Consider the following 18,213-nt stretch of genomic DNA (forward strand, 5'->3'; position numbering starts at 1 on the left):
GTTTAAAGTTGATCATCATAAACCCAAGATGGAAGCCCTATACACTTCAGGGTCCAGCTTCTACAACATTTATACTAAAGTATGATTGGATATGGACGTACGCTTTCACAAGTGACTAGTCCCAATAACAGCTTTTACATTCCAAGATTTGGAAAATGGCTAAATCTGCTCAACCATCCCACTAGCAAGGTTGTAGGATTATAGCCAAAACGCCCAGTCCATGCAAGATGCAACCGAAATTGGAAGAAGGGGGGAGCGGTAAACACACACATAACACCCAAGATTTGGAAAATGGAAAAATCTGCTCAACCATCCCACTGGCAAGGTTGTAGGATTATAGCCAAAAACACCCAGTCCATGCAAGATGCCCAGAATTTGGAAGCAGAGGGAAGCAGTAAACACACACATAAAGGAAAAAAGGGGTGAGGGGGGAACGAATAAGGGGGAAACCTAAAAAAAACATGACTCAGAGGTCCCGTATAGTGGACCAGTTGCATGTGACAATTTATCAAGAATAGCCATGCAACAACTGTGTATCATCTTTAACCCTGTCTGGATAACCATACAGTTTGATTTCTTAATTCATGCTTGAAAAGCTGATTCCAGTGACATGATTCTTGGGGAAATGGCTTCCCTAGAAAAAGGAAAGGAGGCAAACTGACAAAAGCTTTGAGATGAAAGTTAGGGGCCATGAGCTGGTGCTCAAGGCAACTAGTTAGAAGGCAGATACCATCAATAGAGAACCATCATGTACTAATTTTGGTATGTATAGCATGGGATTATTATTTTCTTTTTGGAATAGGTTTAAGTGCAAAGTTTATGGACAACTATCAAAAGCGTACACAACAAGATAATTGCCTTGAGAACCAATAAGAATGAATGGCTAACACCTCTGATGGTTTATGGACAACTATCTAAAGCATGACCAACAAGATAGTTGCCTTGAGCACCAGTAAGATTAATGCCTATCATTTCGAATTCATTCTTCAAATTCCCAAGAATCATATTGAAAAGGTACCTTGGATATCAGAGTATTGTAAACCATCAACGAACTCCACTGGTGCTTGCACTATATCTCTAGAACAAATTGAAGGGAGGGGGGGGGGGGGGGGGGGGGGGGTTGTTCATATAATCCCTGGAAAGACTCTAGGTATTGCAACAGAAGCATTAGGTGACAAAATATACCACATAGCCACTTGGGCCACTCAAGAAAAACTAGTTCTTGCCTATACGAGACGATGAATACAAGTACTACACCTTGAAAATTCTCCATCAGCAACTCTAGATCGAAAGTATATGAAAAGTCTCAGCATGTTTTATAGGCATTTCCAGATACAAGAGTCCTTTTAAACACTTGTCAAACCAGTGTATACCATGGCCATGGCAAGGTTGTAAAAAAAATCACTGAGATTTTTGGGTGATATCTAAGAACTCTAGTATTATTATTAAAACATACATAGGGCCAGTGGTTCTTCCATATTTCAAACCACGTGGTTTATCCTTCAGTTGGATCTTTAAGACATGATATCCTCAAATTCAAACAACATAAAGAGCCAACATAAAGTGCATTCTACAAAGAGTTTGTATCTACTCCATCATCCACAATTTGTATCTTGCAGGTGCATTAGGTCTGAAAGGGGTATTGCATGCTTCCTCCCGAAGACCCCTAATTATTATAGATACCATTCCCAATTCTCAGTTGAAAAAGAGTTATTCTTAAAGCATTGTCTCCAAATCTGAATAAAGGTATGGTCAGAGACTAGATAGAATGTAAAATTGCAGGCTTGCAGTCAATACTAAACTTGCCATCAATCATTTAGTTTTAAAAAGTAAGTCACACGTCGACTCAGATTAATGCATCATATTCCCTTGATGATTAATACATCATATATATATATATATATATATATATATGTGTGTGTGTGTGTGTGTGTGTGTATATATATATATATATGTGTGTGTGTATATATATATATATAACACAAACTTACAAAGACCATTGGACACCTATGTCATTGTCGAGTCCTCGTTGAAATTCTTGGCACCATCTTCATTGCTTCATCCATTCATATAGTAGCTCCTACCTTCCTCATACAATCAACAATTCAACATCAATTACTGGCCCTCCCTCTTCCGCAGGTTCCACCTCACATGGGCATCAATCACTGCCCTCCCTTCCATCTTCTTACTCCATACAAATTAGTTAACATGAAATCCAAGCCTATACCTCTCTCCTACCACCCCCCCCCCCCCCCCACCCCGCGCGCAGTCAAGCTTTTCTATGTTAATGTGGTGGTAGAACTGTAGTGGTGATGGTGAAATAGAAACCCCAGAAAGCTAGAGAAGTGTGGACCAAATTTAAGAGTGTTAACAATATGGACAAAATAGAGAAGCTCATAGTCAATATGTGAGAAATGGTAGGAAGTGAATTTATGAGGTTGGGGCTGGAGGGGGAGCATTAATAGGAAATTCGTGGTGTGTGCTGAGATTTGAGGCAGACAAGGATGAAAAGGGAGGTGAAGAGAGGGGAGGGACAAGGATGATTAGTAATTGTGTGAACGGAGAAGGAAAATGCACGGGGAATTGAGGAAGACAATGTGGAGGGCAGAGGATTTAGTCGGAGGGGGCAATTTGTTTCGCTGTGAGAAATAGGTTTTAGAGGAAGAAGAGGTGAGTCTTTACAAACTTCATCTATTTCTTAGTATTTTTCATAGTAGAATTTGGCATAAATAGATAGGGCATATCATGTGGTAGTTGAATAACTAAAAATGTGTAGTGAGCATATGTCATTCTCAGAGATGAAGAGAAAAAGAGCATCATTGGGATTTGTGGCCGTAAAGATATTTGGGGATGAAATCAGTGTTTTTTTACTCCAAAGAAGAGGGGGAAAAAAGAATTTCGGAACATCCACATAAAGGAAGGGGGAACATAATTAAGAGATGGAGTATTTAAACATGCTAGGAAAAGGTGTTGTTAGTTACTTAGTTTTAAGGATATTACATATTTTCATCCAATATTACCAGAAGGTCTGCCTGCTGAACCACAAGCTCGATTGGGCTTGATCCTTTAAGAAAACTCTTCGAAAACTTTCCATGATCTACGAGGGAAAATGAGAAGTTTCTTTTAGTTTGGTGATACGAGCAAAAGAATTTAATCTTGTTAAAAGACTTAAAACCAGGATGCAATTGGTCACTATACTTTCTAGAAATATATTTGTGACTTTTCAAACAAACTAAGACTCTTAAGTAACTAACATATGTCGCTAAGTCTAAGTAAAAATGTCCTCTGGAGAGAATAGAAGCACAGACATTGCATGGCACATCAAATCGAAAAGAACAAGGTGTTGACTTTACATAATAACTCTTCACCAAATCCTCAAACACCTCCATTTCACACTCTAGTTGCCAATTTGGTTACTCACCCAACGAATGCCAGGACCACCAACTCACAAATGACGGAAAGTAGTACAGAAATAAACATTGACATCACCTTGACATGAGACATTGAGCCTAAAGTGAAATGGTAAGGGAGAGAAAAACTACCAGGCATTATAGCTTTTCACAAGAAACTCAGACAAAATTGGCTCATTACATCGAAATCACTCCAAGGATGATTAAGTTGAAATGGTTAATGGGCCTGAAAGCATTGAACAATGAGTCATCTCAATTTTTAAAGATCGGCATTAAGATGGGTTTGCAGAATCATTCTTAATACTTCTCTACAACAAAGGTAAAGCATAGACTGAAAAATGTAACGTGATTAAGCATAAAATTGCACAAATGGACAAAACAGCAATAACACCAGCACCGAGAAGGTAAAAGAAAATAATAGATCCCACTACTCGCAGGTTTTATGAATTAGAAGGTGTTGAAGCCTGAGGTCTTGCATTGACCACAATGATCAGTGAGACGAATAACTATGGTATGCTTGAAAAATAAACGTGTACAAACAACCCAAGGCATAAAGAAAAAATTGGAACCTTCAACAGGTTAAGAAAAAATATATTATTTTATCATCTTCTTTTCCTTTTTTGGTAGAAAACTACCAATCTCGAGTAGTGAGCTATTTCTCCTTTAGAGTTTATATTTTTTGTTAAAATATCTCTTTTTTTTTTTTGTTGATGTCAAAATTTGATAAATACAGTAATCACCAAATACAATTAGTGAAAATAACTGTAAACAAGACACATAAAGTGCTCAGGAAGAAGATAGAAAGAAAGTAATAACCTAAGATGCAGCGCCTCCCGATGATCCAAACTTCCAAGCAACATCACCCATCCTCTCCATTGTTCCCTGTAAATCCCAATCCCAGCTTTTGTCAACAACCAAAATCAGCTTAGAGAAAAGTGAAAGAACAGAAAATTAGCCGTCCTTGATTTCTTTTTCTAAACACAAAATTGTAACATAATGTTCTTTCAATCACCAAACTATAACACATTGAATGGTAAATAGAGTAGGCGAGTAGCAACAGGCCAATAGCATAAAGCAAAATAATTTTCACACTAGTTATTAATTTTTCATGGAAAATGTCCTAGAAATGGACTCACAAAGTAACTACTAGCGATCTTGACAAGAACGGCAAAAGGTACCATGGAAGAGCTCAGAACATGATCGCACTTCAGTAGACAAACGAGGCACAGTTGCAACACAACTGAAATTTAGAAGAGACTGCGTGCATCCCAGTTCTCCAAAGTTCCTACATATATAAAAATTTACAATTCAATCAAAACACAATTGAACAATATTAATCATTACAAAGAACATAATCAACCACCAAAACAAGATTTCGCAAATCGCCTCCAACTATCTGATGCAGTTAATAAGCTATCCTCTTTCAAAGAATGCGATTTCAAGTACTCAAAATTTGAAAGCAAGACAAAGTTCCCATAAATCGTATAAATGCACAAATAAATTAGAAACACAAATTCGAATCTACATTGACTTTAAGAAACAATAATCAACCAGAATTCATGTTCATCCTCCAGCTATCCGCTAAACTGCCAAATAAAAGACTATTTGATACGCTTAGTGTTAAAAAATTCTCATTCAAAAACCCTATATTTAAGGAATTAAATTAAAATTCAATTTCAACAAAAAGCCAGTATTCTATTCCACGAGTAAAATGAATAGACCCATAAGAAATAGCAACGAAATTATCATGTAAAATAATTTTTGAATAACAAGATGAAAAATGATGACAAAAATGAAAAGGGGGAAAGTGCGGGGGCGCAACCTGGAAGGAGTGAAGGAGAAGGGGCGAGTGCGGAGGCGAGGGGAAGTGATAGGTGGCGGGCGGAGGAGAGATGGTGGTGCTGAACGGAGGGAGGAGGTCCGAGCAGAGGACATGAGTGACCTTGACAACGAACCAAATCGTGCAGCCATTTTTTGTATCTCTGTTGAGTGTTGACCGCACAAGGGTTTTGCAAGGGTTTTGAGGACAGGTGAGAGATGGAAGTAAACTAGCCAATGGCCCGGCAATGCCCAAAGTGTTGTCCTAGGTTCCTAAATGATTTTTATTTTTTTTCTATTTGCACACTTTTGAGATTGTTTTTTGAGATTGTTTAAAGAACCGATAATTATTGAGGATTCTTGATTTTAGTTAGAGTACTAGAATTTAGCCCGTGCGATGCACGGATTCTATTAAATTGTTATGTTTAAATAAAAATTCTATGTATATACCAATTTTATATATCAGATTGGATTAGTTTTTGATTTTGCATTGAATCATTTTAGATTTTTTTTAAAATTATTAGAGTGTTTGTTTTTTGATGAAATTGTATATGCGTAATATTAAAAATTAATTAATAAAAATATCAACGTGACATTAATTATTTATCTACGTGACACTCTACTTTTTTTCAATTCAAAATTAATTTTGAAATCTTACTTTTTATTGGAAGAAACCATTAGATTTCCTACGTGGCGCTCTAATATTGGATTAATGTTTGATTTTAATAATAAGGATGACAACTCTTACCTTATGTTCAAGAGCAAGCATCGAGCGACAAAAGAATTAGGAAATGCACACTTGTCCCTAAGGACAAGTGGGAGACTGAAGGAAATAATGCCCTTGGTCCAAGTATGCATTCAATGTTAAGTCTAATAAATGCGGTTCAGTATTAATTAACAAGTTAATAATTCAGTGAGATCAAGTGAGCTGAATGCCTGACTAGAGGCCGCTTCAGTTCAAGTGGAATTAATTATATTAATCCACAGCTTACTCTTGACTGAACCCGTAGGGTCACACAAATAGTACGTAAACGGATCAAGTATTTAATGGCATTAAATACTCCATCTATGGATATTCGGAATCGACGGATCTTGGTTTCAGTGGGAGCTGAGATCGTCACAGGCAAGAAATGAATACTCCGGAAACGATGATATTGCCGGAAACGGAAATATGGATCGTATCGGAAATATAAATATTATCCAAGTCGTAGATGTTGCCGGAAACGGAAACATGGTACGTATCGGAAAATATTATCGGAAATGGAAATATTGCCGGAATCGGAAATATTGCCGGAAACGGAAATATTGTCAGAATCGGAAATATTATCGGAATCGAAAAATAATTCCGGAAACGGAAATATTAAATATTTGTTCGAAAAGGAAATTGATTCCGGAATCGGAAATATTAAATACTGTTCGTATCGGAAATGAATTCCGGAACCGGGAATTTAATCGGAAGCGTATCGTACGAATAAACATCGGACGAGCTTGCTAGACGCAAGGCCTAGCACGAAGCTAGGCCCAACGCCTAGCAAAGCCCGCGCGCGACCAAAGCAAGCAAAGCCCAAACGCGAGAGCAAGGCCAGCAGGCGCGCCCCCCTCGTGGGCTGCGAGCACTTGCTGGGCCTGGGCTCAGCGCGCGCGCGCATGGCGCCCCTCGTGGGCTGCTGCGCCTGCGTGTGTGTTTGTGCTTGCGTACGAAACCTTGATCGGTTAGGATTCGTATAAGATTGATTTCTTAAGTCTACTAGATAAATTAAGTGATTGAATTTTAGATTAATTCAGATTCACTAAATCGTTTCCTAGTAGGATTCTAATATCCGATACCCATGCCATATAAATAGGTGATCAATGCTCACAATTTACATAGAGTATTCAAGTATTCAAAGTGATTTTTGAGAGCAAAAATTCAGTCATACAATTGCCTATATGTGCCGAAAATTCTAAGTACCTTAAGGGCGATCCTAGTTGGTCAAGCTTAAGGCGGATCCGGACGTGCTGTGGACTATCTACGGAGGGACGACACTTGCAGTCCTAAAGACTTGTTCTTGTTCGGTTCGGGCGCAGCTAGGGAAGGCACGCAACAAAGTGTATGCATCTAAACTATGCTAAATGATTATGTGTAAGTAATATGCTTTCCTGGCTTTATGGTTTTTCCGCATGATTTATGAATTGTCATATGTATCATAACCTAACAATTTCAGCAAATATGCCTCCTTTATATATATATATATATATATATATATATATATATATATATATATATATATATATATATATATATATATATATATATATATATATATATATATAAATATATATATATATATAAATATATATATATATATATATATATATATATATATATATATATATATATATATATATATATTTTACTAGTCTCATGTGCACGCGATGTGTACGAATATAAGATATTAATTTGTGTTATTACAATTTAACCTGTAATAATATGTAAAAAAAAAATTTATTCAAAATCTTCTCTAAAGAAAAATTGACGTATCTATATTTAGCAAACGTCGAACTAGTATTACAATGTAAAAGTATAGCACAATATTTTCTCATATGTATGCGGTGTGTGCGAATAAAAGGAATTTTGAACTTAAATCACGATTGTCTAACCTATTTTATTTTCCTCAATAAATTTGATTAACCATTATTTATGTGTTGTCCTCTTTTCCCAAATTATTAACATTAGCAAACATACGTTATGGAGTGCCCTTAATGATGGTTATAAACAATCCAATGTCATGCGGAATAAACCATAAATGTCAGAATCCAAATTAATTACACTTCGTCAATTAGCATAATTTAGTATACATACTTTATGATGCGTGCCTTCCCTAGATGCTCCCGAACCGAACAAAAACAAGTTAGAACGTCAAACGTTGTCCCTTCGTAGAAAGTCCACATTACGTTCGGATCCGCCTTAGATCGTACCAACTATGATATAAAATACTGCAGGTTTATGATTTCTGAATCTCAATTTTAGATGATAGGAAAAGTATATTGTAATGATGTGTTTTATTCATGACCATAGGTAATGTATTTATAGGAAATCGAAAAAACGCAAGGAGCCAAAACCCTAGAATAATTTAGGCAGTTTTAGGAAAATCCCAAATCCCTAAACATCCTAGGGCAGGCCGGCGAGCAAGCTTGTTGCACAAGCTAGCATGCTCATAGGCTTGCTTGTGCACGCAAGCCTTGCTTGGCCCAACGTTGTTGCCTCGCTGCTTCCCCATGCGTGTTGGCAGCTCGTGGTTTGGCGTTGTGAGCAGGGTTGACGATGTGCGATGGCCTTGTGCACTCGCGCTAGCCTGTGAGCGCTAGCCCATGGGCGCTGGCTTGTGGGTTGGCTCGTCGAGCGATGGGCTGGCCTTGTGCTGGCATGTCGCTCGTCGAGCTTTCGATTTGTTTTTTCTGATTCCGGAATTTATTTCCGATTCGAACAATATTTCCGAATCCGATAATATTTTCGATTTCGACAATATTTCCGATTCCGAATATATTTTCGATTCCGACAATATTTCTATTTTCAATACAAACCATATTTTCATTTTCGGCAATATCTTCGACTTTGATAATATTTATATTTCTGTTATGAACCATATTTCCCTTTTTGGTAATATCTTCATTTCCGACAAATATTCTTTCTTTGCCTTTTGATAGTTTATTTAGTTCCCACTGAAACCAACATCCATAATTTCCGAATATCCATAATTAGAGTATTTACTGAATGTAATATTCACCTAAATACTTGATCCGTTCACGTACTATTTGTATTACCTGTAGGGTTCAGTCAAGAATAAATTGTGGCATTAATAATATTTATTCCACTTGAACTGAAAAGGCCTCTAGCTAGGCATTCAGATCACTTGATCTCTAATTTGCTTAATTAATACTGAACCGCATTTATTAGACTTAGCATTAAATTCATTAAATCCAAACTTGGACCAAGGGCATTATTTCCTTCACTTAAAACATAAGGAGGAGAAAATTAAGGAGTAACTATTTGACTTTTCCCCCCGTTTTATTAATTTTTGTTATTAATTTATTCCTTTTGTGTTATTAATCATCCTATAAATAAGTTTTATATTATTATTTATTTAATATAATTTTGATTTATTTAATTGTCATCAAGGGTATTTATTTAATATATTCTATAGGGGCACCAAAAAGTCAATTAATAAAATGACCTTAGAGTTCCCTTATAGAATAGAGATAAGAGGGGGCGTTTTTTTTTTTTAATTAGTTCTATATGAATGGACGGGAATTGAAAATCACGCTCAATTGTAGTTACTCTTGCTTTCACACTCAACCATCTCCCTTGATCTCTCTTTAAGATTTCATTAATTTCTAACCTTCAATATTAATTATGTTCTTGGAGGTATTATTTGTTGTAATTAGTTTAATTATTGCAAAGTCCTATTTGAAGAAAATGACGCCTCCCATGGTGAAATTCAAGACAGAGTTTCCAATCCATTTTCAAGACGGAGTTTGAAGTTGAAGCTTCAAGATGAAGTCGGGCCATACTAGATCACATTTAAATCTTATGCATGTTTTAATATATCAAGTGAACTAAATGCCTAGCTAGAGGTCGCTTCAGTTCAAGTGGAATTAATAATATTAATCCACAACTTACTCTTGACTGAACCCGTAGGGTCACACAAATAGTACGTGAACGGATCAAGTATTTAATTGAATATATTATTCATTAAGTACTCCATTTATGAACATTCGAAAACGACGAATCTCGGTTCCAGTGGGAGCTGAAATCGTCAAAAGGCAAGAATAAAGAATACTCCGGAAATGATGATATTGCCGGAGACGAAAATATGGTTCATGACGGAAATATAAATATTATCCAAGTCGTAAATGTTGCCGGAAACAGAAACATGGCTCGTATCGGAAAATATTATCGGAAATAGAAATATTGCCGGAATTGGAAATATTGACGGAAACGAAAATATTACCGGAATTGGAAATATTAGCGGAATCGGAAATATTACCGGAAACGGAAATATTACCGGAAATGGAAAATATTGTCGAAATCGGAAATATTAACGGAAACGTAAATATTGTTCGAATCGGATATAAATTCCGGAATCGAAAAACGAATCGGAAGCGCGCGAATGCTCGACGAACGAGCTTGCAAGACGCAAGGCCCAGCGCAAGCGCCAGGCCCAGCGTCAAGCAAGCCCGCGTAGAGCAAGCACGCTTGGGCCGAGCAAGTGCAGCAGCCCCCAGCTCTTGGACCGCGTGTCGTGGCTTGACGCCAAGCATTGCGCAAACAACGTGGGCCTAGGCCACACGCTGCAAGGACTTTGGTCGGCTGGTTGCTTGCACGCTAAGCAAGCTTGTGCGCCAAGCTACTTGCGCGGGAAGTAGTTTGGGCCACAAGTTATAGTTTTCCTAATTCTACTAAAATTAGACATTAAGGGTAGATCTGTAATACTTAGTATTTGATTGTCCCTAGAATTCTAATATTATTATTTAACTAGAGTCCTAATAGATTTATTTAATTGATTCCTAGTAGGATTGTAATTCCTTATTTCCACCCTACAAATAATATGTGATTCATGATCACAATTTATTAACCCATTCCAACACATTAAATTCAAGGGAGAATTTAATACTTGTCTATCACCGTTGTGAGTTTCCCGAGTGCACATAAAACCTTAGAGAATATTCTAGTTGGTTGAATCTAAGGCGGATCCGAACGTGCTGTGGACTATCGACGGAGGGGCGACATTTGGAGTCATGTACTTGTTCTTGTTCGGTTCGGGAGCAGCTAGGGAAGGCACGCATCACATAGTATATATGTATAATAAATTATGCTAATTGACTATGTGGCAATTAATTTGGATTCCTGACTTTATGGTTTTTCCGCATGAATTATATTGTTTATATTATTCATAACCTTACACTTTTTATTAAAATGAACAAAATTATCACTAAAAAAAATAGATAACTTTTACATATATCGGGGTATTTTTAAGCATTTTGAGTTAAATTTTACTCTAATTACAATATTTATTGTGCACCACTTACTTTATTTTATTTTATTTTATTGATAAAGAGAAAAATGAACTTAGGAAGCCCTCTGCTCGAGGGTAATCCCCAAGTTATAGTTATCATAACACATATAAAGGCTTGAACTTGACATACTATTCATGTAACAGTGAGTTTACCATAATGCCCCTTATTTTCTATGTTTTACGTCCAACCCTTTTGCCCCAATCAGTTGCCACGATCCCCCATTCCTCCTCCTCCTCCTCCCTTCGCGTCAAGAGTCATGACCACCCATCAGTTTCCTCGGTTTCTGTTTATCCGATCAAAATGTTTCGTCGGCCTCTACTTCTCTGTCGTGATTCCGGCATCAAGACCTCTCCCATAAGGTCTCCCTCTATCTCTAACTCTTCTTTCTCATCCTTTATTTGATTTAGGGTTCCTCCCTTTTGTATTAATTGTTGATGAATTTGTGAAAAGGTATGCAGAAAGATGAATGAGACTTATACGATTATGGCGTTAGATGCTGAGATTCGTGAAATTAAAAGTCGATTATTGGGAGAAGTGCAGAAATTGAAGCAATTAACTCCATTCCTATATTATAGCCCGTTTCGATGCGGCTGTGGCTCAAAAGGTACGCATGTTAATTGTTCTAACATTAATACCAATACCCATGTTTTAGTTTATGTAAATGGAGCTTTTTATTTTTAATTTATGGGCTTGTCAATGAATTTATAGGGTTTATGAGGTTATTTTTGTTTTGTTTGAATTATAATTTTATTGAATTTTTCTCTAACACAACTGTTTAAGTTGTTAGTCTAAGCTTTATACTTGGCTAATTCCATATTGCAGTAGTTTGCAATTTGTTGTGCTTGTTTGAAAAGTTAGGAAAAGGAAACTCGAATATCTGGTAAATTTGAAGGTGCAACTGCTTGCAATTTGTTAGGTTTGTTTGGAAAATTAGATAAAAAGGCTAACCAATTCGGATGTGATTCAATCGTATGTAGTACTACTATTTGTATGCAACTAAAAGTTATTTTTTAGGATGAGGTATTATGTTAGCTGATTATGATAAACTCTTGTTTTAGTTGTTCGTGATAAATGTTAGCTGATTGTGATAAACTCTTGTTTTAGTTGTTTGTGATAAACCCTTGTTATTGGCATTGAATGTTGATTGATACTATAATCATTATCGGTTGTCCCCTCGACCAAATACAGATTAATGTCCTGGTCAACAAAACCAGTGAGTAGACTGCATGGAGTTAAAGCTGGGAGTTGGGCTCCCATAATTTTAGATGTATTTCATTAATCATCCAAGTCATATGTTGACCATTGTTTTTTAGTGAGGCTCATATAGTACCTTCATTACGGCCAGTGGCGGATCCAGAATCAGCAGTGGCATTGTGTTAGCATTTTGGTTTGCCATATAAGCTATTGAGGCAGCAGTCCTGCTTTAGTTTTGATCGGTCTTTTGGTGTTGTAGTCATTGAGAATCCTTGCTGGTGCTTCAGTTTAACTGAATGATACTGACAGATATTCATTTGTAACTGTTTTTGCAGGAGTAAGGGTTCAGATAAGCTTCCTCTTATCAAGTAAAGATGACAGCTTCGGAAGAGAATAGTTCACTGTTTCCTATATTTATTTTGACTATGATGGCACTCCCTTTAGTCATCATACAATTTCAAAACTCTGTCGGTTTGCAAAGAAGAAGGCGAAAATCTTACATTGTCAATGTGCTGTATGCTCTCGCTCTGGAAAATACCATAAATCACTATTGAAAAGGGTTTGTGTCTATGTGATCATTGTGTTTGTCCATAATATATTGTTGTTGCTATTTCAGTTTTTTATTTTACTTGTTCATTACATCGATCATTTGCTTTATTTTGTTCATGATGTGCAGGTTTCAAACTTCTCCACTTGTAGTAACTTGTGTTGCTGTGGGTCATTATGGCCTTCTTGATTTATTACATAAAATATATGAGCGTTGAGGTATGTATATTTTGCAAGAGAAATCTATTGATTGTTCGGCAAAAATACAGATCTTCCTATTGGTGCTGAACTTTTTATCATGAAACAAGTTTCCCCTAAATTTATTGTCTTTTGCTTGGTATTCGGGTTCAAATTTTTGATCCATACAACAGTCTTGGTTTGGAACCTGGAGCTTCTGAGTCAGAAATAAAAAAGGCTTATAGGAAACTTTCTATTATGTACCATCATGACAAAACCAGATCCTGGTAGATATTGTTTGTGCAAATGCTACTTCACTTTTTCGTGTTGATTTATATGCCTACCTATTCCTAATGTGCTGCTAACCATCTTGTTGACAAAATACCAGAAGAAATTGTTGACTGCCAGAAACTTGAGGTTCTTAATCTTAAGAGTAATCATTTTACTGGTGGTGTACCGTCTGAATTGTCGAAGCTTGTTCGTCTTCGAGTTCTTGACTTCTCCATGAATAGGCTTTCAGGGGACTTGAGCTTTTTGAGGTATTTCCCTAACTTAGAGAGTATCTCACTTGCTAATAATCTTTTCACTGGGAATATCCCAGCATCTCTGAAGTCGCTTAGGAACTTGCAATTCTTTGACATTTCTGGGAATGATTATATTCAAGGCCCATTTCCTGTTTTAAATGGGGTTGAATATATATCATCAGAAGTCCCAAAGAAGAGCTTAGTTCCAAGAAGATACATACTTGAGCAGAATTTACAAAATTTTATTTCAAAAGTTTAGAATTTACAAAATATCAAAAAAAATGTAACAAGTCAAGTTACATCTCAGTTTTTAAAGAGAAAAACTTGAAGATGTGACATACTTTTTTTTAAAAAAAATCTCCACTTTTTATGACCCATTGACCCCCTATAATAATTTAAGCGATGTTATTTTCTTGTAAAAAATGAACAAAAAAGGGTAAGTAATCAGAAATTGCCCCATGCAGGGTCGAACTACAAGACCTCCAGTTTACAAGACTGGCGCTCTACCACTGAGCTATAGGGGCTTACTTATTGTCATTTTAAAAAATAAACAATATAACTCAAAGTTGAATCAAATTACAAAGACTCAAAAGAGGGAGAAAATTAGAGGAGCGCCATTCCCAGTTTAATTTTGTGTTCTATTTGCTCTCGGAAATGGAGGAGATTTTCGACCCTGTAAGTTATTTTTGTTCCATTTTTATTCATTCAAATTTCTATGTCTGAATTTTTGTTTGATTAATTTTGTATTGATTCGTTAATTTTGAATAATTATGACCTAATTCACGCCATTTTCAAGCTCGTTTGGCGCAAAAAAATAAAAATAAAAGAGACGTGACACCTGGACAAAGAAAAAAGAGTGAAAAACGACATCGTGAGTAATTATAACCATCATCACAATTCCGCAACTTCGAAAAACAGTAATCGAGCTCCACCTCTATCCCTCTACTTTACTTTTTCTTGTTGATTTATATGCCTACCTATGTTGTCTGTATCAATTTTGTGAGATCGTGTCTTTCTCCGCCAGTCATCCAGGTATATATTGAGCATCTCACTGCAGTTTTTATCTTGAATGTCGGCAGGGATTCCAAATGGGAATTGCTCTCCCCCATTTCCTATTAAATATTGAAGGTGCATCTGGCGGGATACTATTAATTTGGATTGTTGGAATCTGTATCTTGTTGTCGTTGGTCATAGCTCTTGTCTATCTCTCAAGGTCATCCAAGTACTTAGGGAACTATGTCATGCATTAGGCTCTTTTGACTTATTATCACTTGATGAAACCATCACTTGCCCCATAGTAAGCTTTTACTATCAGCAGTAGTTTTTAATCGATAGATATCTGGTGTTTTAAAGTTTTATATTGTATACCTTTTACTATCAGTGCTTTTATTGTTTCATTTGTACATCATATCTTACTTAGCATTAGCAACACAAGTCGATGTGATTTTTCCATAGATAAGGGTTTGGAACTCAGTTCCAGGTGCATAGTTTTACACTTAATTCCTAGATTATCACCCATTCCAATGCATTTATGGCCCAAAAGGTACATGGCTTTTGATTGTTCTTACATTAATACCATTACCAATGTTTTATCTGTAAATGGAGTTTTTTTTTTTTTGTTTAATTTCTGGGATTGTTAATGAATTTATAGGGTTTATGATTTTTTTTTTGTTTTGTTTGAACTATCTATTAATTTTATTGACCTTTTTCCTAATACAACTGTTTAAGGTGTTAGTCTAAGCTTTATATTGTAATAGATGTTTGTTGAGCTATTTTTTTGATGGAAGTTTTAGCCTTAAGTTGTTCTGATATGTAATACTTGGCTAATTCCAAGTTGCAGTAGTTTGCAATTTGTTATGTTTGTTTGAAAAGTTAGGAAAAGGAAACTGGAATACCTGATAGATTTCAAGGGGCAACTGCTTGCAATTTGTTAGATTTGTTTGGAAATTAATAAATACACAATGATTCAATCGTATGTAGTAGTACTATTCGTATCAGGTTTCAGTTAAATGACAAGGGTTACAGTTGTTCGTCGTATACTTATTTTCATTGTTATCACTGCCATAACCCACAAACTAATAAAATACAGAATAAATTTATAAGGTTTTAGTGGAAAAGTGATGGGGAATGGGGTGCTTGAGTGTCAATCTTATGCTTAGCTGATTCGATCTTAAAGGAAATAAATTAGGGATGCCAAATATAAGACAATTAGTAACACAAGAAAACAAAATTTGTGAGTTAAAGGGAGAATACGGAGTCTCGTAATTGGTTATAGGGTTATCTAGAGCATGCATGAATGTATGTTCTCCGGGGCATACTTTGCAGCCAGTCTGTTGCTTCTTAGTGACGAGGTTTTGGATCTTCTAAGGAAGTTTCTGTACAAGTAGCTGGATGCCAAACATTAACGCCAAACATTAACTCGATTAATTTGTAGTCAAGTAAAGTACGAGATCTTCTTGTTTTTGCTTCACGGACTTCCATATTGCATAGTTTAGAGAAAATTTTGTGTATTAGAGGATTGTTCGTTCACTGACTTTTTAGAGGAGTTGTTCAAGTAGAGCTTTAGTGATAATAATCATGCTTGTTAGATTTTGGGATTCAATTTATGTCCACTTTTCAGTTAATTGCTCATTTCGTAAAACCTTGTGATTAATTGTGGCCTTTGTTATGTATATAATTTCCATTTACTTGCTCTACAGTGGATGTAAAATATCACAACCACAGTTCACTAAACATATCCAATTATTTACCTATAAAGCCCATTAGATATTTACTTGAAGCAAAACATATATTGTTCATGCTGTGTCTGAAGTTTACGGAAAGGAGTACAAATTATCATGCTGATTTACTTGAGGATGGGCCGATGGGCCTTCAAGGTTTTTAACCCTTGGACCCTTGGTTATCAATACACCTATATATGTTACATGTGATAAAACCTTGTAGGATATGTGTCATGTTATTAAAAAATAAATTACGCTACATGTTTCTGGGGCTCCTTACAAGAATTTGACACATGCAGAGACTGATAGCACTTATGCCCGCAATATCGCAAATCTTGTAAACAAAGTCTGCATGTTAGCTCGGGAAACGGGGGCAGAACATCAGAAATATTCCTTGAAAGAAGTTATGGTAACTTCTCAATTTCGATCTCCACTGCAAACTTGGTTTGGCTAGCTCTGTATTTTGTTTAGAATGATTCACTCATTCATCATTATAGATTTACAGGTTTATGAACAACTGATTAGCTTTTCTTCTTTCCATTGCGTTGTAAGTCAACTTATAATTATACTTGCAGGTGTGGTACATCGCTGAGTCCTCGCACATTTTTGACAATATAGACGAGGTCAGTAAACTCAAATCTACAATCTCGAACTGCATAATTTTGAAACATCAATACGATGGTATTTTTGTTGTTGTATGTCTTGGGATTAATAAGGTTACTAGAAGATTTTGGGAGTACAGTTTTTTTTCCCCAGCTGACCGGGATTGGTTTACGTCGCTTTTTTGCGCTTGTTAATTTAGTTGGTAGTCTTGGACCTTGGTACTGTCTGTAACTCTGTACAATAAGAGATACCAAAGTTTGTTGAAGGGACCAATGTGTAAAAAGACATTTCTAATAGTTGGCTTTTACTTAAATGTCAGTACACATGTGTTTCGTTAACCTGTTGTTAGAACAAAAATAATACAAGCTTTTGGTGATATTACCTCTATTCCACATTTATATTCTCAGCCGGTTGTCTGTGTTTAATTTGGCTTGCCAAGTTCTTGCATGCTTGGCTGTGTTCAGTTGGTCATACGTATGTGTTATTCAGCAATTACTTTATTACCTGCAATTATAATCCTCTAAAATCAACTACTGCATTTGTTGTATTCATCTGCTTTTGCTTGTGTCAACTACTTCAATTTCACGGATTTTAACTGTGTAAGAAGAAGTTACAAGACTTTGGAGAGGAACAATCACTGGTTTGACGGCTTCCAGTGGTAAGCTTCATGGAGACACCTGTTCTCAAATTACGCGCTTAAGTAGTTAAGATGACAATGCAATTATTTCTCTACGTTTCAGGTAGAGTTATATCTTCACTTTTATGATGTATTCCGCGTACACATGGGAGAATTTGCAGCTGAAAATGCTCCAAAGTGTGGGGATATGGCCATATCCCCCATTTGAAAGAATGAATCTGCAACAGTAAATGGTAGAGGATTGACATGAAAACACTACAGTAGTTAATGGAGGATAGACAAGAATCACTAGCATCCCTTTGCAACAATTATACGACTCCCTTTTGTTTTTGCTAAATCGTACCATCTTTTTTTGTATGAATATTTGTCTCAAACATTTTGTATAGAGCTACATAATCCTGCAAAATCTCAAACATTTTTTGTAGAACTACATACTATTTCAAGTGGTTCTATTGTGTTGTCATTTGCGATACTCCCCCACAAAAAACATAGCTAATTACTTTTGATATTGTAATCTCTATATAAGA

The 18,213-nt window shown here is 36.1% G+C and overlaps 1 protein-coding gene and 1 non-coding gene across 3 annotated transcripts; one reads left to right on the forward strand and one right to left on the reverse strand.

Annotated features, from left to right (window-relative positions):
• The first annotated feature begins 11,331 nt into the window (after positions 1-11,331).
• LOC130460104 (uncharacterized) lies at positions 11,332-18,213 on the forward strand. Of its 2 annotated transcripts, XR_008920026.1 has the most exons (7): positions 11,332-11,644; positions 11,736-11,889; positions 12,815-13,038; positions 13,156-13,741; positions 14,191-16,855; positions 17,022-17,707; positions 17,790-18,213. XR_008920026.1 is itself a non-coding variant. In XM_056827764.1 (4 exons), the coding sequence occupies exons 1-3, from the start codon at positions 11,442-11,444 to the stop codon at positions 12,874-12,876; spliced, it is 411 nt and encodes a 136-aa protein (XP_056683742.1). In that variant the 5' UTR covers positions 11,332-11,441; the 3' UTR covers positions 12,877-13,038; positions 13,156-13,244. The 2 variants fall into 2 exon arrangements, 1 of the variants encoding a protein (XP_056683742.1); XM_056827764.1 differs by lacking the exons at positions 14,191-16,855; positions 17,022-17,707; positions 17,790-18,213 and having other exon boundaries at positions 11,744-11,889; positions 13,156-13,244.
• On the reverse strand, positions 14,179-14,250 carry TRNAT-UGU (transfer RNA threonine (anticodon UGU)). Its single transcript has one exon. It is a non-coding gene; the product is annotated as a tRNA-Thr (tRNA).

The sequence above is a fragment of the Spinacia oleracea genome, chromosome 4, assembly GCF_020520425.1.
Source record: "Spinacia oleracea cultivar Varoflay chromosome 4, BTI_SOV_V1, whole genome shotgun sequence".
Lineage (NCBI taxonomy): Eukaryota > Viridiplantae > Streptophyta > Magnoliopsida > Caryophyllales > Amaranthaceae > Spinacia > Spinacia oleracea.

Coding starts and splice junctions, on each gene's coding strand:
- LOC130460104 (XM_056827764.1), top strand. CDS start 11,442: ATGCCCCTTATTTTCTATGTTTTACGTCCAACCCTTTTGCCCCAATCA. Junction 11,645..11,743: donor ATCAAGACCTCTCCCATAAG/GTCTCCCTCTAT, acceptor AAAGGTATGCAG/AAAGATGAATGAGACTTATA. Junction 11,890..12,814: donor ATGCGGCTGTGGCTCAAAAG/GTACGCATGTTA, acceptor CTGTTTTTGCAG/GAGTAAGGGTTCAGATAAGC.